Source organism: Artemia sp. Qi Xiang Cuo, chromosome 2, assembly GCF_049724085.1.
Source record: "Artemia sp. Qi Xiang Cuo chromosome 2, ASM4972408v1, whole genome shotgun sequence".
NCBI classification, from domain to species: Eukaryota; Metazoa; Arthropoda; class Branchiopoda; order Anostraca; family Artemiidae; genus Artemia; species Artemia sp. Qi Xiang Cuo.
In genome coordinates, this window is record NC_142795.1 from 5,068,121 (window position 1) to 5,093,017 (window position 24,897).

The 24,897-nt window shown below is 35.6% G+C and overlaps 1 protein-coding gene across 2 annotated transcripts in view; it reads left to right on the forward strand.

The window, feature by feature from the left end:
- The window catches only part of LOC148954825 (uncharacterized), an 81,988-nt gene that overhangs the window by 24,581 nt on the left and 32,510 nt on the right, over window positions 1–24,897 (forward strand). For both annotated transcript variants that reach the window (XM_089098807.1, XM_089098816.1), the window contains exons 2-4: window positions 9,414–9,640; window positions 11,877–12,037; window positions 23,205–23,580. In XM_089098807.1, coding sequence (XP_088954933.1) covers window positions 9,464–9,640; window positions 11,877–12,037; window positions 23,205–23,580 — 714 coding nt within the window. In that variant the 5' untranslated portion in view covers window positions 9,414–9,463. The remainder of the gene's footprint in view (window positions 1–9,413; window positions 9,641–11,876; window positions 12,038–23,204; window positions 23,581–24,897) is intronic.

A 24,897-nucleotide genomic window follows, 5' to 3' on the forward strand; every position in this document is an offset into this window, starting at 1 on the left:
CGTTTCAAGCTTGATTTGCATATTCAATTTAAGTTTCACTCGTTTTAAGATTTGTTTATTCGTTTACATTAATATCTATTGTATGTTAGTTTGCATTGATTGTTTATTTAATTTCTGTTCGTTTTAAGTGTAATTTAGATTTCAATAGCAATTTTGTTTTTGTTTTAAGCTTTATTTTCATATTCAATCCGAGCATTGCTCTCTTTAAGATCTATTTATTCTTTTATATTATTACTTGTTGTATGTTTTTTCCTATGACTATTTATTTAATTTCTGTTCGTTTTGGGTTTCATTTACTCTTTAATAGTAATTTCTGGTCGTTTTGAGTTTGAATTTTAACAGGTATTTGTATCTCCTGAGCTTAAGTTTAAAAAATGGCCTTTAATTTTCTTTGAAAAACTTATTTTTCGGAAAGTTTTTTTTAATTAATATGTTAAAACAGGTACACTTTAAAAGGTATTTTGATACTAGGAATTATAACACAGAAATATTTATGGAATCTTAATAATAATAAAAAAAAATTAACTGCAAAGGAAGTAGCCAAGAAAAGCTTTTTGTATAAACGTTTTTCCAATTGATAAAATAAAACTTCTATCAAGCAGGGACAATTTTCTTTGTTTACAAGGAGTAAGTGGAACTTGAGCACACTCTAGTTGCAGAGGCATAAATTTATAATAGGTGACACACAGTATGTGCTTTCGTGAGTTTCTTAAGCCCTTTCTTTCTTGCTACCAGCAAAGGTTTTTGAAAATGGCTAAAGCAGGCAAAATCGGCTATTTAATTATAATTCTGTTACTTTTGATTACCATCATTGCTGCTAGCTTTTTGTTGGCCGTTTACCTTCTCGGTGTGAATGTAACTGACCATCATGTAACTCGACCACAAGCAACTGAACCCCTGTAACTGAACTACCGTGAAACTGAACCCCTGTATAACCGAACCCCTGTGAAACTGAACACTCGTATAACTGAACCACCAGGCAATTGAACTCCATTTAACTAAACCCTCGTGCAACTCCGTGCAACTTAACCCCATTTAACTGAACCCCCGTATAACTGAACCCCCGTTTAACTGAACCACCGTGCAACTGAACCCTCGTGTAACTGAATCGTCGTGCGACTGAACCACTGAAATCAGTTTTTCAGTATTCTAAAAATATGAGGCAATGTAATTGGGTAAAACACAAGTTGGGATTTTTATATATTCAACCTTGTTGGAATTTTTTGTTTCTTAACGTCATGATATAAACACCTGTCAATATCATTCATAAAAAAAAACTTTGTTTTATTTTTGCAAAAAATAAGAAGATCCGATGTCACAAATCATTAAAGCTGATTTTATTTATCTTTTTTACAGATAAATCAGACCTTTCTGACGTTAAGTAATAAACATATGTGTTTAAAATATTTGACCTTTGTCAATCTCGATAACGAATTTTTATCAGATGACTTTGAGGAGATTGGAGGTAAAAAGGATATGGGAGGGGTCTGGTTGCACTCTAACCTTTTTTTCAACATTCTTTCAGTATGCACAGAAAGTTTAAACTTCATACCCTTAGGTTTATACACACAGCTGTTCTCGACACATTGCAGATACGTTGTCTTGTAAAATTGGATGCACAAAGTACCTCTTGATTCAGTTGAAGATGCTCCTAAACATTTTCCGAACAATGTGATGGCTGACACCATCAGCCATTGTAGATATTGCTGGTATTTCCTTTTCTCAAACCAATAAAGGAAAAGATGTGTTTTGATTGTTTGGCATCCTTCTTCTTATTTCCCTAAGGTTTGACCTTAATGCTCCATGCTATTTTTTATTTATAGGATCAAACATGCCCTCTCTTCTTGAAAAAACAAACAAACAAAAAACAAAACACCTTGCATGTTAACAATAGGCAACTTGCACAACTTACAGCCTTTGCACCAGGGGCTAGGGGTTGTGAACCCTGGATGCATAGTCATTTAACATTTTATCTCTTTTAAATAAAATGGTCATCTCAAAATTATCTATAGAATGTATTTGGGGAAAAAGAGAGGGTGGGGTGAAAGTCCTTCGATCACTTTTAACCCTTAAAATGTGAAACTGGAACTTTTTATTTCCGATTGAATGAATACCCTCTCCCTCCTCCCAAGCTCATACAAAAATGTCTTTCCATAAAAATCTTATTTGTTGACATTGAGTAACTAGCTTAACTTCAGCCCTTGCTCCAGGAGGTTCTGGTGGGGTTGTTAACCCCTGAGGAATGGTTATTTGACCTTTAGACTATTTTGAAAAAACTGTTTTTTTATTTTGATCGGTTTCACTTGGGGGGAAAATGGTGGTTAAGAGGGAGAGGCTGATTATCCTCTGATTACCTTTGATTGTTCAAAATTGAACTTGAAATTTCAATTCCCAATCAAATGAGTCTTTTCCAAAGTTTGTATGACCATTCCTTCTTTAAAAACTTTAAATTCTAACAATGCGTAAATTGCAATAATTTACAGCACCTGCCCCGAGGACTGAGGTTTTTTTCGTTAATCACATTTATTAATCACGTTTTATTGTTTGATTGGAACTTGAAAGTTTTAGTGCCCTTTTTAAGAGTGAAAGGCGATTGGAGGACAACCAGCACCCCCCCCCCCCTTGGGAAAAATACCTCCTGTGGAAAATACCTCCGGGAAAATCCACCTCGCGGAAAATACCCCCTCCCCCGGAAAATACTTCCTCGTGAAAAATCTCCTCTCGAAAAATAGCCCTTGCGGTTGGTTGGTATCCAATCACTTTCGACTTATAAAAAAAGACTAGAACTGCGTGGGGATTATAACTAATTTCTACCTCCGTCCTCCTCTCGTCTCTAAACTAGAGCTAATTCTGTATTTATCCGGAGGCTCAATGAGAGTTGAGATGTTTTGGCATTAAAATGCATCCTTTGAGGTATCTCCCTCTCTCCCTAGCTAAAACAAAACAAAAAAATCGGAGAACCCCGTTGCAGGGGTTTAAGTACCTTTTTAAGTTTTGTAGTTTGTCCATTGCTTACAGATAGTGTTTGTTGTTGGGAAGCACACGGACATTTTTCGCGTGGGAGTTTTCTGAAGGGGGTGGGAGAGTTTCTGGAGGATTTTCCATGAGATGAAAATTTTTGCACAGAGAAGGGGGCAAGACTTACACATAGATTCTCTTTTTTCACTTTCCTTAGCACTTCTCAGCTAAACTAAAAAATAACAGAACCCATATAAAGTATTCCAATTTGGAAAACCATATTTTCCGCAAGGGGGTATTTTCTAGGGGAAAGGTTTTCCTTTGAAGAGGGTGGGGGAGGGTGAACGCCTAGACCCGTAGAAAGTGACAGGGCGAAGGAAACCCCATTAACAACCGTAAAAAAAACGAGAAATAAATCTGGCTTTAAGAGTTTGTGACGTCCGATGATCTTTGTTTTTGTGACAACAAAACAGCACTTCTTTATTAATATCTTAATTATAGTCATTTATATTATGACTTTAAAAAGCAAACAATTCCAACAAGGTTAAACATGTAAAAATTCTAGCTTGTGTTTTACCCAATGTAAGTACGGAGTTTGAGTTGCACGGGAGTTCAGTTATGCGAGGGTTTAGTTGTACGACGGTTCAGTTGCACAGTGGTCCAATTGCATGGCGGTTCAGTTGTACGGGGGTTCAGTTGCATGGGGGTTTAGTTAAATAGGGTTGAGTTGCAGGAGGGCTCAGTTAAATGGGGTTCAGTTGCACGAGGGTTAAGTTACACGAGGGTTAACTTACACGGGGGTTCAGTTACAGTGGTTCAGTTGCTTGGAGTTCAGTTACACGGTATTTAAGTTGCAATGGAACCTACCTTCGCACATATTGCACTGATTCTTCTAATTATCTTTTATCTTTTAATGTAGCATTAATCAAAATGACTTTTTGAACAAGATAAGTTTTTCAAAAAAAGTAAATAACTCCATTAAACCAAAAATGAACAAAATAGAGTCAAATAATCTACCAAGCATACAACCACCACAAATCAGTATTAATGTTTAAGCGAAACCCAAAACAAACAGAAATTGAAATAAGTCAAATTCCAAACGAGCAGAAATTAATCTGAGTAGGGTTCTAAACGCTATGCTTTTTGAAAGCCAGAATATAATTTGTACTTCACTGAAAAAAAATCTAAATGAATTTACCAAAAAATGTGCATTGTCAGTTTAATGCACATATGCTGATATTTATTCTTCAAAATCTTAACTAATTTTTGTTTTCTCAAAGTTATAAGTGAAAACATTTCAAAGAATTTTTTTTCAGTAATCCTACTCAGATTAATTTCTGCTCGTTTTGAGTTTGACTTGTTTTAATTTTTGTTTGTTTTGGGTTTCATTTATTTATTGATGCTGATTTGTGGTAGTTGTATGCTTGGTAGATTATTTGATTCTATTTTTGTTCATTTGTGGTTTAATGGAGTTCTTTACTTTTTTTGAAAAAACGTATTTTGTGCAAAAAGTTTTTTTAATTAATTTCTGTTCGTTTTATATGGACATAGTCTTTTTCAGGGAGAAAGACTAAGCCTCTTCTGAAATTAAACACCCATCCCTTCCAAAAAACCTTTAATACACCCTGGACATAAATTACAACACTTGCCCTTAATCTCTGGGGTTTGTTTCTAGCCTTAAGACCTTGTTATATGATATTGAAAATATTTTGAATAAAATGGCTATCTCAAAATCTCTATTATATTCATTTCGGGACGATATGACATGAGTGTAGGGGTGAGAGGGTAGCTGCCCTTTAATCACTTTGACTCTTAAAAAGAGCACTAGAGCGTCTGATTACCAATCCAATGAGCCGGAAATGTTTGGGGGAATGGTGGGTGTTTGGGGGGGATTCTCCCTCTCATTACTTTCGATTATTAGAAAGGGCAATAGCCCTCTCAATTTTCACTCAAAAGAGCCCTTTTTGAAGTTTTTACGACAACACTTTCTACATGACATTGTATGCCCCCAGGGCATAACTTACAACCTTAGCCCTGAGGGCTGTTAGGGGTTGTCATACTCGAAAAAATAATTTCCGGACCCTTATACTATGTAGAACAAAATTGCTCTATCAAAATATGGATGGGAAGTGTTTGGGGAAATGATGGGTTCGGGGGGGGGGGGCATCTACCGTCCGATCGCTTTAGAATATTAATAAGAGCACTAGCCCTCTCAATTCCCAATTTAATTAGTCGTTTTCGAAGTTTCTACGACAACGCTGGCAAAGACCTAATTTCCAGAACTTTCAGCTAACAAAATGTCTATCTCAAAATTTTGATTGGATGTGTTTGGGGAAATGGTAGGCTTGAGAGGGACGTTAGTTGCCCTCCAATCACTTTCGACTATTAAAAAGGGCACTAGCCCTTTCAATTTCCAGTTCGAATGCGCCCTTTTTGAAGTGTCTACGAAAACGTTTCTATAAAAACCTTATATGCCCCCAGGGCATAACTTACAACCCTGAACCCTGAGGGGTTTGGGGGGTTTGTCATCCTCAAAATCATAATTTTCAGAGCTTTCAACTACGTTAAACAAAATGGCTATCTCAAAATTTTAATTGAATGTGTTTGGGGAAATGGTGGGCGTGAGAGGGGGGTTAGTTGCTCTCAATTCACTTTCGACTATTAAAAAGGGCACTAGCGTTTTCAATTTCCAATTGAATGAGCCTCTTTTGAAGTTTCTACGACAATACTTTCTATAAAAACCGTATATGCCCCCAGGGTATAACTTACAACCCTTGCCCTGAGGGCTCTGAGGGGGTTGTCATCCTAAAAGACCTAATTTCCAGAACTTTCAACTACGTTGAAAAAAATTTTGATTGGATGTGTTTGGATAAATGGTGGGCATGGAAGGGGTGTTAGTTGCCTTCCAATCGCTTTCGACTATTAAAAAGGGCACTAGCCACTGCAATTTCAAATCGAATGAGCAATTGAGCACTTTTCGAAGTTTCTACGACAACTCCTTCGATACGAAATGCCCTGGTCTGGAAAAAAAAATTAATAATGCATTGTGCTAACATCGTTCTTTACTTAGGCAGCGCGATTACGCTGCCTATGAAAATATGTGACTCGAGCGTAGTTTTCGATTTACAAATAGACAAGCGTAATTGGCATCTAGTGATGTTTGAAAAAATTGCAACGCATTTTTTGAGGAAGCTCCCTCCAGCAAGTTGTGTATGGCTGAGAGATTTATTATATAGGCCTAAGAGTTAGGTCATTCAAATCACAAAACCTACAGCTAGCCTTAATAGTTAATTTAGGATTTATTTGTAAAAACCACTCATCATGATAATATCACCGACACGTTATCTATGGTACCTTGATTGTCCCTTGGTGGTTTTTCATACAACCTTGAGATTATAAATAGCTTTAATATTTCCTTTTCAACTCGGTGGTTTTGCCTTCAGTCTAAATTTTTTTTAAGTCTAAGCATCTTTGCCCCTTAGTCTGTAACTAGATCATTGTATGTTATACATTATTGCTGGTATTGTGCCAGATTTTCATTTTTCACCAGGGGATAAGAGTTCATTATTTGATGTTTATGGAAAATCCTAAGTTTGACAAATTAAGTATTTTCGGTTGGTTTCTGTAAAACTAAGAAGTGGCGTTCTCTTGTAAAACTAAAAATGCATCAGTTGCCGAAATGCTTTAGCTTCAGGAAACATGAAAGCAAATTACATCAGTCTTCACCTATTTCTTGCTTTAGAAATAGGTACATAGTGCATGATTACCTCTAATGTAGATCATATACTTATCGATGTGACGCAGAGATGTGATCATCCTCATGACGCAGAGATGTTTTCGATCCTCCTCATCATTTGATGGTTAAAAAATCGCCCGTTTTTACTTTTTTTCCAAATTTACAGCCCTCCTTCATGGTCTGCGTGCACACTATTTGATTCCCATTGAAATATTAACTGACAATTCGTATATTTTACAGATATTCGGTTGCATGCTTGTGTAAAACTTTTTGTTGTTCAGTGTGCTAGTTTTAATTTAATCTTTTCAAGTTTCTTCACATTTAGTATAACTGCTAGGGAAGTTCTTAGCTCATCTTCAATCATAATATTTTTGCCAATCCTAATTAATTAAACCAGGATATTCAAGGTGGTCTATTTTCTGATAGAATGATCGTTTACACATGTTTCTCAACCTTTCTGTCCTTGCATGATCTTTAAAATAGATTGCATATCCTAAGAACTTACTACTTATCCATCCTTATGGGACATTTCGGGGCCACTCCTTTTGATGTTTCATGGACCAGGGCTCTGTATGGTGTTCTGTCGTTTACATTTTGTGATATCTGGGCTGTATGGTGTCGATAAAAGATATTGATCCACCTATTATGAGGTATTCCCATGGTCAAAGTCTTTCAGTAGTCCCTTCAAGCCAGACTTTTGAGCAGGCATTTAGGATTCAGTCACTTCTGCTGCTGAACTAAAGCAATTGCTGTCTTTCATCTGAAAGAAGTGAGCTTTCAGATGAATTGAAATGTGGTAGCATATCCAGGTGTTTGAGGGTTTCCAGAACCTCGGTCTGGTAATAGGTAAGAGGTGTTTAATATTGGCGCGGTGGCAGTTATCTTCTGCTAAGAGACTTCTAAGGTTGAGAAAACAATCAACTGTTTCCATTTATTCGTTGTCGATTATGTTAGTGACAGAAGATTTGATGACTCTTGGCACAATCTCACCATGACTTGCGTATTTTTTGGATTGATCCACCTGCTAAATGTCTTTTTTTTCAATTTAGGAGATGCAATCTGCATGTTGTTGATGTTTTTGGATGGTCATAGATTCCTGAACTATCTCATCATCTTATGCAAGTGTTCAAAATTGGTTCCACCTATTCTATCACCACATTCGGCTAAATTCAGGGAGAGGACGAAAATTCCCAAATTGAAATTCCCAACAGACAAATTGATATTTGTCTGTTGAGCTGGTTATGTGAGTGTTCAGTGATTCGAAGATTTAATCTGGCATATTATGCTGCCACTACCACTACTGCTAAACTTATGTGCTCTGCAGAGCCAAGCCGCGTAAGCCAACACAGCTGTGCACGCCCCTCCTCTACCACAATATATTGAAAGTTTTGATCTTTATCCCTCTCTTGAAGTTCTAGTTGTAGGCTAAAATTGTTCTAGAAACACACAACTCTAGAAATGTTCTGCTGCGAGCAGTGTTCAGGAATTTCTTACCTCTTAACAGAGTTTCTAATACAATTAAAAATTCACGCTGGAAAAAAATTAATATACCCTGCAAAAAATGTTTACTGTCAACCAAAATTGACTTTTGAGCTGGTTATGTTAGTCTCCAGTGATCCTGATGATTTCATCTGGTATATTACGCTGCCACTACCACTACTACTAAGCTTATGTGCTCTTCAGAGCCAAGCCGCCTAAGGCCAACACAGCTGTGCACGACCCTGCTCTACCACAATCTATTGAAAGTTTTGCTCTTTATCCCTCTCATGAAGTTCTAGTTTTCTTTAAATCCTTGCTTATGATCTTTCCCACGAATCAGGGGTGGATCCAGGATTTTTTAGGGGGGGGGGGGCAAAACAGGTAGATCCGATAAGCTTGCGTTAGGAGCAAGTTTAATTAACGCAATCTTGCGTTAATTAAGTAAATTACACTACTTTAGACTACGTTAAGGGGGGCGCCCCCTCGTCACCCCCTCTGGATCCGCCACTGCTACCCATACAGGGACGACTCGCTTTTCATTCATCCCCCGTATGAATGGTCATAAAACTCCATCTTTGGCAACCTGTCATCCTTAATCTGTCCGTCCAGGATTGCGAGCATTAGGGAATCCTTCTTAATGAGTCACTCACTGACTGGTGTGAATAGTTTGCAGCTTTTACCTTTCTTGAACAGGATCTTGAAATACTTGCAGTTTTTGGAGTTTTGGGTTGGAAGGGTATTTCTGATATCCTGCTTAACTTTTCTTTTGCAAAGTTTGTTTGTGTTGCAGCTGATTAAGTCAGGTGTTTTGTTGTTGAGGCGATTCTGGTAAGATTATAAACTCAATGGTCCAGTTTTTTGTTTTCTTAATCTTTTGTATCAAAGAAGTCACAGGGAGTTTGAAGAAACGTGGATGTAGCACGTTTGACCGAGCTATCAATCATCTGGAGAGTTGTAAAGAGATTGAATGTAATCATGACTTCATGGCGTTCTTAAGAAAGTCTAGTTGTATAGACGTCTCTTTGGTAGGGTCATGGAGAAACTCTGCTGAGAATCTGTTGTTTTTTTTGTCGTTTTTGGGAGTCATTGTCAAAAAAGAAAATCGCATCATCCAATGACGATGTTTTCGTATGTTTCAAGATTTTGTAATTTTTATTTTCTAGAATCCAATTATAGTTTTTATTGAAAAGGCTACAATATGTATTGTGCTCAGAGAATGAACTTCGATATTTCTTTTTAGGTTCGAAAGTGAGGTCTGTCTGTCGCTGTGTCCGTCAGGCTCGCCGGGCAATGGGCGGAGCATTGGGAAGTCTTTTTCCTGCCGGCGGGAACTTACTATCGAGCGGAAGCTGCAAAATTATATCAGAAGCGACAAACCAAATAGTGTTGGCGATATTTCAAGCCCTTAAAGTCGATAATCGAACACCAATTGTAAAGCTGGAACCACTTCTTTCTCAGATTCCAAAGGTTACAATTTTCAGTACTGTAATTAAAATCGTTTTACGTTCTGTTTCAGGATTTCTTTTTAATTTACTTCTTTCTTTTTGAAATTTTAAAATTAACATTTATATAAACCAAATTCGAGTAATTTAAATGGGACATAATTTCAACAGTTTTAAAAAACTGCTGTTTCAAAACGCGGGTCCAGGATGTAAATAATAATTTGTATCTGCTTTATTAAAATGAAATTTTTAATAGAAATATATTATTCTAAGGCTGTTTCCAGGATTTTTGTTCAGAGGGCGGGGCAGTGACGCATTTAGGATTTCTGTTGGTGGAGGGGAGGGGGCAGTTAAAAGCTACAGGAAGGCCAGAAACTTACCAGCAACGAAGTATTTACTGTTATAGTACCCTTTTAGAACTTATTTATTATTACGTTACTAAAAAAGGTAAAATAATTAGTTTAATTAACCAAATTGAAGAGCTGTAATCTTGTTAATCCTTGGATCAGATATAAAACAACATAAGCACTGTAAATACTTCTTCTATTTAAATCCGTCTTGATTTCCTCCCGAAGTCACTTCAAACATCGTCAATATTCACTTCGACATTGCAATTGAAGACTTGTGTGCAAGACCTTCAACCTGCCTTCTCCTGTCTGATTTCGGTGTTATAGTTTTAGCTGCTTTAGCGTGCTAATGAACGCTCTGTAGATGTCGTGGTAACAGGGAGAATGCAATAAAGACTGAATGCACACCTGGAAGAAAGCGGTTTTCGCACTCACCAAAATTGTCAGAAAATTTATCGGGATGACGAGACTCGTCTATAGACCTCTATTTGGCTTGCCCAACAGTTAACTCAGTAAGGAGGCTAATCTCAGAGGAACAAAACTGCTTATATGTTTGCAGCTTCGTCACAATATCGGCTCAATGGTTAAGAAATGTCACAAAGACCAACCGACGTTGGTGTCTTAGTGTTTAGGCGGGTGTCCCGACACTTTCAGCTGTCTGGACTGCTATTTTAAAAACCGGACATGCTACTACCTCCATCAAAGCCAATTGGGTCACGTCTAATCCAAACTGTAAGTATAGTCTAATTATCTACTTTGCAAGACCTACGCCAGTCAAGTCATTCGCAGTGTCGAAACGTAAAAAAAACTTTCTGGTATTTGATGATCGTCATTGAAACAGACGACAAGAACAGCTGTTCTTTTGAAGTTAAATAACTCATCTCATCAGCCAATATAAAAGATCTGTAAAGGGGAGAAATTCTACTGTTGTGCAGCACTCATAATATATTATCGCAGTATATAATAAAACATCAAGGGGACTGCTTAGAGGAAGACATTAAACTTTTAGAAAAAATAAAGTGGGAATTTTGAGGGGATGTGCCCCCTGGGCCTCCTAGAAATACGCCACTGGGGTGGGAGTATTTTGGTTTGGGGGTGGAGTGCCAAAATTTTTTACAAAACGCATTGAGTATTTTTGTTACTTTTTTACGAGTTTGAAATTTTTTTTGTCGAGGGGAGGGGGGTCAAACCTTGTAATTAGCCCCCCTCCCGTAGATACGGCCTTATTCCCATTTTGTGTTGTTTCGTAAACTGGAAAAATTTGTTGTACCTGTCATGATTATTCGACAAAGCTATATAAGGGAAAATAAGTGATTGAATGAATATCGTAACCTTATCCAATATGGGGAGGAATATAAAGTTGAAAAAGACTACTAATCAAATTTACGTTTTAGCCATACAGAACTGATTATGATATTAAACAGTATTTTTGTGAAGCATTAAAACTTTAGCTATTAAGATTGTTTACTTTTTTTATTTTTCATTTTAAGTAAATTGATTGGAAGGCTAGCTGTATAATGATTTTCTCATTCAATGTAAAAGTGGATTAATTCAAATTAACATTTCTAAACTTTTTTTTTGTCTATTCTTCGGATTAAGTGAGCTATGCCACATTTTCTTCTTATTGAAGCTGTTTTATCGAAGTGTTTAATGATTTTCCCATAAGTTTCAGCTGGTAATTAGTAATTTGATTAGTAAATTAAATTGGTTAAATCGAGTTAAATTGGTAATACTTTTCTGATTACCTTCATATCTAATTGTTCTTAATTGAAACTTATTGTTTTGGAATTATTTTTTTAGTTTAAAGTTGTATTTTACACAAATAGCAGCTGTGATTTTAACCAACTTTACCTTCCTTAAGAGTTTCTTTCTGTAAATTCTTACATTAAAGTATATTTGTATGTTTCTTGATAGAATGAAAATGTACTTCTTATAACCGATGAGGAAGGATACAACTTGCTCCAAAAAGCAGTGGGTATTAATCACGTAGACTTAGTAAAATGGATCCTCGCCAGAAAACCAGATGTTAACAGAGGTTCCTGCTCATTACCATTACATATCGCGTGTTTGAAGGGGTAAGCTTCTTTATTTAAGTAGCCTGATAGAATCAGGGATATTTATGTAATTATAGTACTAGTCATTATTATTATCATTAATTATAGTTTATGAAATTATCTTATATTAGTTATATATTATGACTATATTATAATCATTTTAGATATATCAATAATAAATATTAAATACAGGCTATAATATAAGTTTCTTTTATATTTTTTACCTCAAACCCTATTGTGTCAGAGCCATTCTTTTTCGATTATTTGGTATTTAACGTCAAAATGCAGTTTCAAAGAAATTCTAAAAAATAGACGTCTCTTTAATGATGTAGTACTTATTTTTTATTCTACACTTCGCATTTGTATTTGACTGAAAAATAAATGTCACCCTGAGCTGTCGGCATATATAGGAAAACTCCCCTCTGTAGCCTATACCTCTTTACACATTTGGAAACAATAACGTGATTTGACCTCTTTATACACAACAACCGATCAGCACCCTTCCTCAAATCATAGTCTTGATCAATTTCAGTTGTACACCAAAATATCCAGGCTCAGTAGCCATTTTCCAAGAGGTAACACAAGGATGGCTTGATGAATTTTTGTTGCCTGGGGAGATATTTATTAACCTGTCAGAGTTGCCGATGAAACTGAATTTATCCATAAAAATGTGCCGAATTAAAAAAATAAACCAAAATAACTCAAAAATGGCTCAGCACCCATTTTCCAAGCGGTAAAACAAGGACGGCTTGATGAAATTTAATTGTCTTGGGAGGTATTTATTAACCTGTCAGAGTTGCCGATGAAACTGAATTTATCCATAAGAAATGTGCTGAATTTAAAAAATAAACCAAAATAACTCAAAAATGGCTCAGCACCCATTTTCCAAGCGGTAAAACAAGGACGGCTTGATGAAATTTAATTGCCTGGGAAGGTATTTATTAACCTGTCAGAGTTACCGATGAAACTGAATTTATCCATGAAAAATGTGCTGAATTTAAAAAATACACCAAAATAACTCAAAAATGGCTCAGTAGCCATTTTAGAAGCGGTAAAACAAGGACGGCTTGATGAAATTTAATTGCCTGGGAAGGTATTTATTAACCTGTCAGAGTTACCGATGAAACTGAATTTATCCATGAAAAATGTGCTGAATTTAAAAAATAAACCAAATAACTCAAAAATGGCTCAGTAGCTATTTTCCAAGTGGTAAAACAAGGACGGGTTGATGAAATTTAATTGCCTGGGGAGGTATTTATTAACCTGTCAGAGTTGCCGATGAAACTGAATTTATCCATAAAAAATGTGCTGAATTTAAAAAATAAACCAAAATAACTCAAAAATGGCTCAGCACCCATTTTCCGAGCGGTAAAACAAGGACTGCTTGATGAAATTTAATTGTCTTGGGAGGTATTTATTAACCTGTCAGAGTTGTCGATGAAACTGAATTTATCCATAAAAAATATGCTGAATTTAAAAAATAAACCAAAATAACTCAAAAATGGCTCAGCACCCATTTTCCAAGCGGTAAAACAAGGACGGCTTGATGAAATTTAATTGTCTTGTGAGGTATTTATTAACCTGTCAGAGTTGCCGATGAAACTGAATTTATCCATAAAAAATGTGCTGAATTTAAAAAATAAACCAAAATAACTCAAAAATGGCACAGCATCCATTTTCCAAGCGGTAAAACAAGGACGGCTTGATGAAATTTAATTGTCTTGGGAGGTATTTATTAACCTGTCAGAGTTGCCGATGAAACTGAATTTATCCATAAAAAATGTGCTGAATTTAAAAAATAAACCAAAATAACTCAAAAACGGCTCAGCACCCATTTTCCAAGCGGTAAAACAAGGACGGCTTGATGAAATTTAATTGTCTTGGGAGGTATTTATTAACCTGTCAGAGTTGCCGATGAAACTGAATTTATCCATAAAAATGTGCCGAATTAAAAAAATAAACCAAAATAACTCAAAAATGGCTCAGTAGCTATTTTCCAAGTGGTAAAACAAAGACGGCCTGATGAAATTTAATTGTCTGGGGGGTATTTATTAACCTGTCAGAGTTACCGATGAAACTGAATTTATCCATAAAAAATGTGCTGAATTTAAAAAATAAACAAAAATAACTAAAAAATGGCTCAGTAGCTATTTTCCAAGTGGTAAAACAAGGACGGGTTGATGAAATTTAATTGCCTGGGGAGGTATTTATTAACCTGTCAGAGTTGCCGATGAAACTGAATTTATCCATAAAAAATGTGCTGAATTTAAAAAATACACCAAAATAACTCAAAAACGGCTCAGTAGCCATTTTCCAAGCGGTAAAACAAGGACGGCTTGATGAGATTTAATTGTCTGGGGAGGTATTTATTAATCTGTCAGAGTTGCCGATGAAACTGAATTTATCCATAAAATATGTGCTGAATTTAAAAAATAAACCAAAATAACTCAAAAATGGCTCAGTAGCTATTTTCCAATTGGTAAAACAAGGACGGCTTGATGAAATTTAATTGCCTGGGGAGGTATTTATTTACCTGTCAGAGTTGCCGATGAAACTGAATTTATCCATAAAAAATGTGCTGAATTTAAAAAATACACCAAAATAACTCAAAAATGGCTCAGTAGCCATTTTCCAAGCGGTAAAACAAGGACGGCTTGATGAGATTTAATTGTCTGGGGAGGTATTTATTAATCTGTCAGAGTTGCCGATGAAACTGAATTTATCCATAAGAAATGTGCTGAATTTAAAAAATAAACCAAAATAACTCAAAAATGGCTCAGCACCCATTTTCCAAGCGGTAAAACAAGGACGGCTTGATGAAATTTAATTGTCTTGGGAGGTATTTATTAACCTGTCAGAGTTGCCGATGAAACTGAATTTATCCATAAAAAATGTGCTGAATTTAAAAAATAAACCAAAATAACTCAAAAATGGCTCAGTAGCTATTTTCCATTTGGTAAAACAAGGACGGCTTGATGAAATTTAATTGCCTGGGGAGGTATTTATTTACCTGTCAGAGTTGCCGATGAAACTGAATTTATCCATAAAAAATGTGCTGAATTTAAAAAATAAACCAAAATAACTCAAAAATGGCTCAGTAGCCATTTTCCAAGCGGTAAAACAAGGACGGCTTGATGAGATTTAATTGTCTGGGGAGGTATTTATTAACCTGTCAGAGTTGCCGATGAAACTGAATTTATCCATAAGAAATGTGCTGAATTTAAAAAAATAAACCAAAATAACTCAAAAATGGCTCAGCACCCATTTTCCAAGCGGTAAAACAAGGACGGCTTGATGAAATTTAATTGCCTGGGGAGGTATTTATTAACCTGTCAGAGTTGTCGATGAAACTGAATTTATCCATAAAAAATGTGCTGAATTTTAAAAATAAACCAAAATAACTCAAAAATGGCTCAGCATCCATTTTCCAAGCGGTAAAACAAGGACGGCTTGATGAAATTTAATTGTCTTGGGAGGTATTTATTAACCTGTCAGAGTTGCCGGTGAAACTGAATTTATACATAAAAAATGTGCTGAATTTAAAAAATAAACCAAAATAACTCAAAAATGGCTCAGCATCCATTTTTCCAAGCGGTAAAACAAGGACGGCTTGATGAAATTTAATTGTCTTGGGAGGTATTTATTAACCTGTCAGAGTTGCCGATGAAACTGAATTTATCCATAAAAAATGTGCTGAATTTAAAAAATAAACCAAAATAACTCAAAAATGGCTCAGCACCTATTTTCCAAGCGGTAAAACAAGGACGGCTTGATGAGATTTAATTGTCTGGGGAGGTATTTATTAATCTGTCAGAGTTGCCGATGAAACTGAATTTATCCATAAAATATGTGCTGAATTTAAAAAATAAACCAAAATAACTCAAAAATGGCTCAGTAGCTATTTTCCAATTGGTAAAACAAGGACGGCTTGATGAAATTTAATTGCCTGGGGAGGTATTTATTAACCTGTCAGAGTTGCCGATGAAACTGAATTTATCCATAAAAAATGTGCTGAATTTAAAAAATAAACCAAAATAACTCAAAAATGGCTCAGTAGCCATTTTCCAAGCGGTAAAACAAGGACGGCTTGATGAGATTTAATTGTCTGGGGAGGTATTTATTAATCTGTCAGAGTTGCCGATGAAACTGAATTTATCCATAAAATATGTGCTGAATTTAAAAAATACACCAAAATAACTTAAAAATGGCTCAGTAGCTATTTTCCAATTGGTAAAACAAGGACGGCTTGATGAAATTTAATTGCCTGGGGAGGTATTTATTTACCTGTCAGAGTTGCCGATGAAACTGAATTTATCCATAAAAAATGTGCTGAATTTAAAAAATAAACCAAAATAACTCAAAAATGGCTCAGTAGCTATTTTCCATGTGGTAAAACAAGGACGGCTTGATGAAATTTAATTGCCTGGGGAGGTATTTATTAACCTGTCAGAGTTGCCGATGAAACTGAATTTATCCATAAAAATGTGCCGAATTAAAAAAATAAACCAAAATAACTCAAAAATGGCTCAGCACCCATTTTCCAAGCGGTAAAACAAGGACGGCTTGATGACATTTAATTGTCTTGGGAGGTATTTATTAACCTGTCAGAGTTGCCGATGAAACTGAATTTATCCATAAGAAATGTGCTGAATTTAAAAAAATAAACCAAAATAACTCAAAAATGGCTCAGCACCCATTTTCCAAGCGGTAAAACAAGGACGGCTTGATGAAATTTAATTGCCTGGGGAGGTATTTATTAACCTGTCAGAGTTGTCGATGAAACTGAATTTATCCATAAAAAATGTGCTGAATTTGAAAAATAAACCAAAATAACTCAAAAATGGCTCAGCATCCATTTTCCAAGCGGTAAAACAAGGACGGCTTGATGAAATTTAATTGTCTTGGGAGGTATTTATTAACCTGTCAGAGTTGCCGGTGAAACTGAATTTATACATAAAAAATGTGCTGAATTTTAAAAATAAACCAAAATAACTCAAAAATGGCTCAGCATCCATTTTCCAAGCGGTAAAACAAGGACGGCTTGATGAAATTTAATTGTCTTGGGAGGTATTTATTAACCTGTCAGAGTTGCCGATGAGACTGAATTTATCCATAAAAAATGTGCTGAATTTAAAAAATAAACAAAAATAACTCAAAAATGGCTCAGTATCTATTTTCCAAGTGGTAAAACAAGGACGGGTTGATGAAATTTAATTGCCTGGGGAGGTATTTATTAACCTGTCAGAGTTGCCGGTGAAACTGAATTTATCCATAAAAAATGTGCTGAATTTAAAAAATACACCAAACTAACTCAAAATGGCTCAGTAACCATTTTCCAAGATTTTTAAACATCTACAGTTTGATCAATTACGGTTACCAGCTCGATTTTAGACGGTATAATAGAACTGGTAATGCTGGTTTTATGTGCTGGGAGATATTTATTAGCATAATCGAGTTATTTATTTGAATCTAATCATAAAAAGTACAGAATTTTGAAAATTCGTTAAAGTAACTAGGCTCGTTGGATATTTTTTAAGAGGTAAAACAAGGACATTTTGATCAATTTCAGCTGTCAGATTGATTTACTATGGTATATTACAACTAATAGCACTGGTTGTATGTACAGGGGATATCTTTATTAACATGCCCGGGTTGTCAATTAGATTACATTTGTTCGTAAAAAGAACATAATTTAAAAGATACCCAAAAAATTACCGGCTTAGTAGTCAGTTACCAAGAGTAAAACAAAGACGGTTTGACCGGTTTCAGTTTTCAAACCGATTTTACATGCTATTGGTAGTATTGGCTATATTTAGTGCGTGGATGTTTACTAGCATAGCTTGGATGTCAATCATATTGTATTTGAATTCAATACCAAGGCAATTCAATACATTGGCTATTCTAAAACGAAGATCCGGCGGGTCGCCCCAAGAGGTAAATCAAAAATGGTAGCTAAAAAATAAAATAACACAATGCAATCAAGTTTATGTAATTATTTACCCTAATAAAAAAAAAGGTACTCGTATGATATGTAGCGCTGCCACTTTTCTTGATTTTTAAGCCAATATAAATCCCTTGCTGTTCAAGCCAAGGGACAGAAAGTTTCTTTTATATGGGCTTTGTAGAAGGCAGTTCTAATTGTTTACTTTTTGTTCTGATCTGACTCTATTTTTAGGAGTTATGGGTTATTATATTTATTACCGTTGGGCGTAATCGTCTCTTACTAGGTTGCTAGCTACCGCTGCAACTCGGATAGTGCCGACCACTCAAGAAGGGAAGTTAGGTTAATCATAAAGAAATATACCAAAATATGATGAAAATATAATACCTTAGAGACAAATTTGGGCTATATATTTGCACATTAGGGGGTGGGGTAAAGTATAGCGGGTCTGCATGCAAAATGTATTAGGTACAATTATTCTGCATATTATGAAGTAAGAATTGTTTTCTAGCTTAACACTGTCCAAATACTTTACCCCCCTCCCACCCCCCTAATGTCTAAATATATAGCCCAAATTATATATTTCCCTTCTATTCTATCACTTGTTTTTGTCTTATCTCACGCTAAGCTGAAAGAAATCGGTTCTACAGTGAGTCAATGGATGATTAACTTGAGTGGTCGGTGCTATGTGATACAAGTACCAAAAAAATAATAAGCTATAAATTACTTAAAAAGGAAAGAAATTTGCAGATAAATGAAGGAGAAAATGAAAGCCTAAAGGAACCTGCTAGACCCATGACAAAAGAAAGGGTATATATATGAAAAGTAGAAAATAGTAGGCTAAATACTTGGAACTAGAAGAAACCCATAAACACTTAGGCTAGAATTGATTGTACTCAGGTTCTCTTTCAGAAAAGATACTAGAGGAAATTTCAGTTGGGCTATGAACCTTTGCTACTTACAAATGTTTTTTGTCTTTCAAATCAGCTTTGGTCAATGGGTACATGTTAGCCCAGACTTACTAGCTAATTGAGATTTTTCATATAAGCGAACTTTCGGATGCCAATTTGACCAAGTGTAGATAACAGGAAAAAAAAATATGAGGAGCGCATAATTACCAGGGGCGAAGAAAGGGTTTTGAGTTCGGGGGTGGGGTATAGAATGTGCTGACAAAATTGTCCAGCCTGCCGACAAATGCGGGCATATATGCTAAATTAAAACGCCCAAAGTTTCAAGACGTCAGCACTGCGTGCCGACGCCTTGGAAATTTGCGAGGGGGGAACCCTCCCCTCCACTTCTAGCTGCAACCCTGGTAATTACAATACCACTATAACCCTAGATAACGGAGAGCGGTGCTGATTGCTTGTCATTTTTTAAACAATATTATGAATAAAAAAGTACATTGTTGGTTTTGGCTCTAGCATTCCAATCATTGATTTAAAAAAAAACCGTATGCCTTGATTGTGTTTTGTTCGAGTTGGGTTTGCTCTTTCTTTCCTTATCTATTTTTTTCGTGTTTAATTGTAGTGTTTGAGAAAAACCCCTCCTCCTTCCCTTTTTATGTGTTGCAAACCGTTTCTGGGGATTGATGTATTGCTTTTTATATCTTTGATTTTCTACAAATTATCTTGTCATATAGTGTAGAGCAAGTTCTTAACTATTTTATGATTGGTTTGGTAAAATTGGCTTGGTAAAATTAGATTTAAAAGAATTATTTGCGCGTCAAAATTAAGCTGCCGAAATATTTGAAAGAAAATATAATTTTCTTCTAAAGAAGAAAAGAAAAACAGAGGTTGACTGTATTTCAGTATAAGTTTTATTTTCTTTGCCATGTCTTATAAACAGAGTCAGATTAGACTTTGTATCACCTCTAGGCCTAATTTTTGGGGGGCCCATGATTTACAATCTCCCCCCCCCCCTCTGTTAGTTAACTGGAATAATCGCTGATACATATATTTATCGAATTTTTCGCTAAACAAAGTTTTTTAATTAGTTTGAAGTATATTTTGTTTCACTCATTTCAAGTTTTCCTCAAAAACAGACTTGTGTCTTGGATTGGTGGGTGAGTTATCCTCAAAGTGTCTAGGGTTTCAAACAGGCAGAAAGATGGGTTTTTGTTAGTAATACTTAAAGTAAGACTCCTTAAAGTCCAGTAAGACTCCATAAAGTCCAGTAAGACTCCATAAAGTCCAGTAAGACTCCATAAAGTCCATAAACGAAAATGGCTGTTGAAAGGTGTTTACGAACGGCATTCACAGTATTTTCTTTAAAATAGTAAAATTATTAAAAGCTATGAGCTTCTTGTAGACTGAAGTATTGTGACCAGTGCCATCTACAAAAAAGAAGACACATAACATTCGAAAATGAGTGTATTTCTTTCAATGATGTCATATTATTTATTTGAAACAATTAGGGGAAAAAAAGTAGAAATGTAATATAACTGCACAATTTTCCCTAAGATTCAAAATTAAAAATGTCCTGGTGGTATTACTGTAGATTTGACAAAATTAACAAAATTAGAATAATATCAACTAAAGTAGCAAAACCTTTATTAAAATGTAAACGAAAAAAAAAAATCTCAGAGCAGAGCGGAATTTACCAATAACAAGATAAACGTAAACAACTTCATATTCATATTTCCTCCAGGATAATGAAAATATAATAATGACAATGAAATAAAAAGCATAATTATCCTTTATTCTATAAATTAGTGATGATTCATTAAATTAGTTTTTAATATTTTCTGGCTTAGATTTCTTTAGATCATTTTCTAGGGAATTCCATAACATAGAAACTATATAACCAAGCGAAAAACGAATAAATATTACTGTAATGGTGTATGAAAAGTAACATTTTAAAATTAAACTAATTAGTATCTATTAAATTTTTTACCTGATAAAGGTCTCACAATGGTTCACTACAATTTTTATCATTGAGCACATGAATACCATTATTTGAAATATCTTCAATTGGTTTGACTATAGCGATGAGGAATTTAACATGTAAGGATAGTAAGAGAAAAATACAGCAATCTCAAAATTAGGGCCCGACTGATATGAATTTTTGGGGTCCGATACCGACATATCGGTAGTGTATCGATGCAATACCGTATAATTTGCCCAAAAATTCCCCTCGGGAAAACGAAACTTACCTAAAGTTTACCCCCCCCCCCTTCCCCCATTCTCTGCCCATATTCATATTCACATGTTTCTCCCTGGTCTATTACGCACCAAGGAACAGCCTCAATAATATTCACTGTGGATTCCAAAAATTAGGCCATTTACAAAAGATGTTTTATTTTCTTTGCCTTTTCTGATCAGCAGCTTCTGATCACATAAATGGAATGGCGGATATTTGTGGAAGTGACAAATAAGAAAACAATAATCAAAGAAGCCGGTTTAGTTACATAAACACAAATACCTGAAAATCTGATCGAAAGAAGCGTAAGATATTTATTGGAATTGATTATTCAAAACCCAAATTTCAATAGCGAAACTTTGAATTTTAATCATTCCCATATTAATTTGAAAACTTTACTTTAAATTCATATGATATGGTCTCTTGCTAACGAGTTCATGCTAGGCACACTGGATATGGGGGTGCAGCTAGAGTTTTAAGTTGGAGGAGGGATTTAAAGAATGTCTCGACAAAATCGCTTAGTATGGCGACAAATTCGGAGACACAAGCTACAATTCCAAGGTGTTGACACGCGGCGGCGACACCTTGGAACTCCCCTACCCCACCTTGAATCACCTCCTCTCCTCCTTAGCTGCTCTCCTGACTGGATATCTTGACTTTAACCGATTGAACTTTAGATCTTTCACCCACGCAAGTGAACATTCATTAAACAGAAATGTAAGTTTAATGTATTCTGTTTAGTTCTTTTGGTAGAGGATGTACGTTCTTGAAGTCACCATACATTTAGAACATTGGTGCAAGTATTGACAAGAAATATACTTTGACTTCATCTGATTCACATGTGCTGCTCTCTACAACATGGTCAGACTTAGCTGGTGGCTCCGCCCGCAAGGACTGGGAACTCGAAAATTACCTGAACAAATCTGGTGCCAATTTCTGGACAATTTGCACATAATAATAATAATAATAAAAACAAAAAACATATGGGCCGGTAACCGATATTTTCTCCCGATATTCGATAATGAAACTGACCCTCATATCGACCAGATAATATCGGTCGGGCCCTACTCAAAATCTGATATGGTACCTAACAATTAAAATTATAGAGAATGCCCAGTTTCTGAGGAAATCTTTCGTTATAACCTCGGAAGGATTTTTAAGAAATTTGTAAGGATATAAACTAATATACATACCAAAATACTTCATTGACAGATAACAAATAATGCTTTCCTGTCTTCAGCTAATATTTTGAAACCATGGATAAAAGCTGTGAATTCTGGAAAAACTGAAGCTTCTTTTTGGAATTTCCGATACTTAAATGTGGGCATTTATTCATTTTATTTAACACCGTACAAACAAAAACAGACTGAAGAGAAACAAAGAAAAAAAAATCGAAAAGTTGACTGAAAAAAAAATCAGGCGTTAACACGAGTGGATAGTTTTCGGGATACTCAGATAGGCTTTTAGCCACTATAGCTTTTCACATGGATCGTATAATTCATATTTATTATTTAGTAAGTAGTATGAAGTACGCGTCCATGGAGGAATGGATATGGAGTCGGTTATAAGTTATAACCGACTGTAACTTCGACTCCAGACATTTTCAGTATACCAACTTCAACTACGACTCCATTCAGCAAAATTACTAAAACTCGTCCATGGCGGCATGACTGTGGAGTCGGTTATAAGTTATAACCGACTTTAACTTCGACTCCAGTCATTTTCAGTATACCAACTTCAACTCCGACTCCATTCAGCAAAACTACTAAAACTCTTGACTCCACGACTCCGTCTTCACAGCCCTGTTTTAAAGTTTCATTTAACTAAGTTTTATAAGTTATAACCAACTTTGACTCCATTCAGCAGAAATTTACTTAAATCTGATTCCACGATTCTGACTCCAGAGCCCTGGATGGAGGTACAAGCAAAGCATGTCTGGTAAATTTATATTACGCATCGTGGATATGCCAGAATCGCTTAATATATTACGAGTTTAAGTTCAAAATATTAAAAAAAAACTACACTGGCGTAGATTCTTAAGTCTAAGCCATAATTGGAAAAAATAATGGTAAATTTTCAATATCCTAATAACTTTGTTTTATATTTCAGTCATGAAGAAATTGTAGAGCTTCTTTTAAGACACAATGCTAGGATTGATGCCGATACCAAAATGTGTTGGCCTGGACCTCACACTCAAAATTGTGAAATGCGCTTCAAATGCCTTATCCAGTGTGATGACTTCGCAGCCGAGCGAACTAGCGACAAATTGCAAAGCTCTATATTTTATGCAGTAGATGGGGATCAAGTGGACACTTTAGAGCTCCTCCTGCAACAGTCAGAGGCTCATTGGCTTCCCTGGCAACAGAAGAGACCCCTGCTCCACATAGCATGTGAACGAGGAGCATGGAACTGTGTCAAGTATTTAGTGTATGAAAGACCTGAGGAGATTAACCAGTGCTATGATGAGTATTATCCTCTTCATCAGGTAATGTCCCTATCAAAAATACATTTATACAAATATGCGTTTGTATTGGATAAAAGGTTGAGCGAATTTCTAGAGCTTTCGAGTATTCAGAACACGAGAATAGGTTAAAAAATAAATACTAAATGTCTTAGAATAGGGATAAAGGAGGATGAAGTAAAACAGGTCATATAAGACCTGTTTTAAAGGGACTTTTTTTTGTTTATAATTTTTCTTTTGATTCTGTCTTATTCCAAAGCATAAATATTGCTTTATTTTGATTCTGTCTTATTCCAAAGCATAATACCTATTCAAACGAACGCACTAAGTAAGGTGTATACAGTCTATTTTTTTTACCGCTTTTAATTACTACTACTACTACTACTAACAACTCATCGCAGCACCAAGCCGCCTGAGGCCAACACAGCTACGCACGCTCCTCCTCCACCCCAATCTATTCAAAGCCTCCCTTTTTACACCCACCCACGAAGTTCCCATTTCCTTTAAATCTTTCTTTATGACGTCCTCCCAACCCAGACGGGGACGACCTGCTTTCCGTTTAGCCCTAGATGGTTGGCCGAAAAGAACAATCTTCGGCAATCTGTCATCCTTCATCCGAACAACATGTCCTAACCACCTCAACCTCTCTTTCATTATAGACCTAGAAAGCGGTATTAAACCACATTTTTCGTATAGCCTATTGTTTGAAATACGGTCAGTCAACCGGGTACCCAGAACAATCCTTACGCAATTTCTCTGGAAAACGTCTAGCAAATCTTCATCCGCTTTTCGGAGCGGCCATACTTCAGAGCCATATTTGACCACCGTCATCACTGTAGCTTCTAAGATCCTAATCTTTGTTTGCAGACTTATCTTCCTATTCTTCCAGACTTTTTTTAACTGTGAAAAAACACCCTGAGCCTTGGCTATTCTATTTTTAACATCTTCACTGCTCCCAATTGGATAGGCCTATCCATAATTGAGAAGGAAACGGGCACAATTGAATTGTAACTACTTGAAAAAAAATTAGGGCTACCAATATTGAATTGCTTTTCCTTGAAAATGGCAAGTTTAATCACTGAATTGAGCAATTTAAGTGGTCCCTCAGTCTGCACATCCCTGTTAAGTGGGTTTTTTTTTAAATGTTGTTATTGACAAATTCAAGGATAAATATGGACGTCCTAAAAAGATTCATATAATCTAAGTTAAGTTTATCATCTAAGTTTCAGCCAAACGGAGTTTAGTCAGAATAATTAACCAGACGTCCAGCAAAGGACCTAGACACCTTTGGCAGTTGTATCATTTACCATAGCAAAATGACTTCATGATGGTCCCCAATTT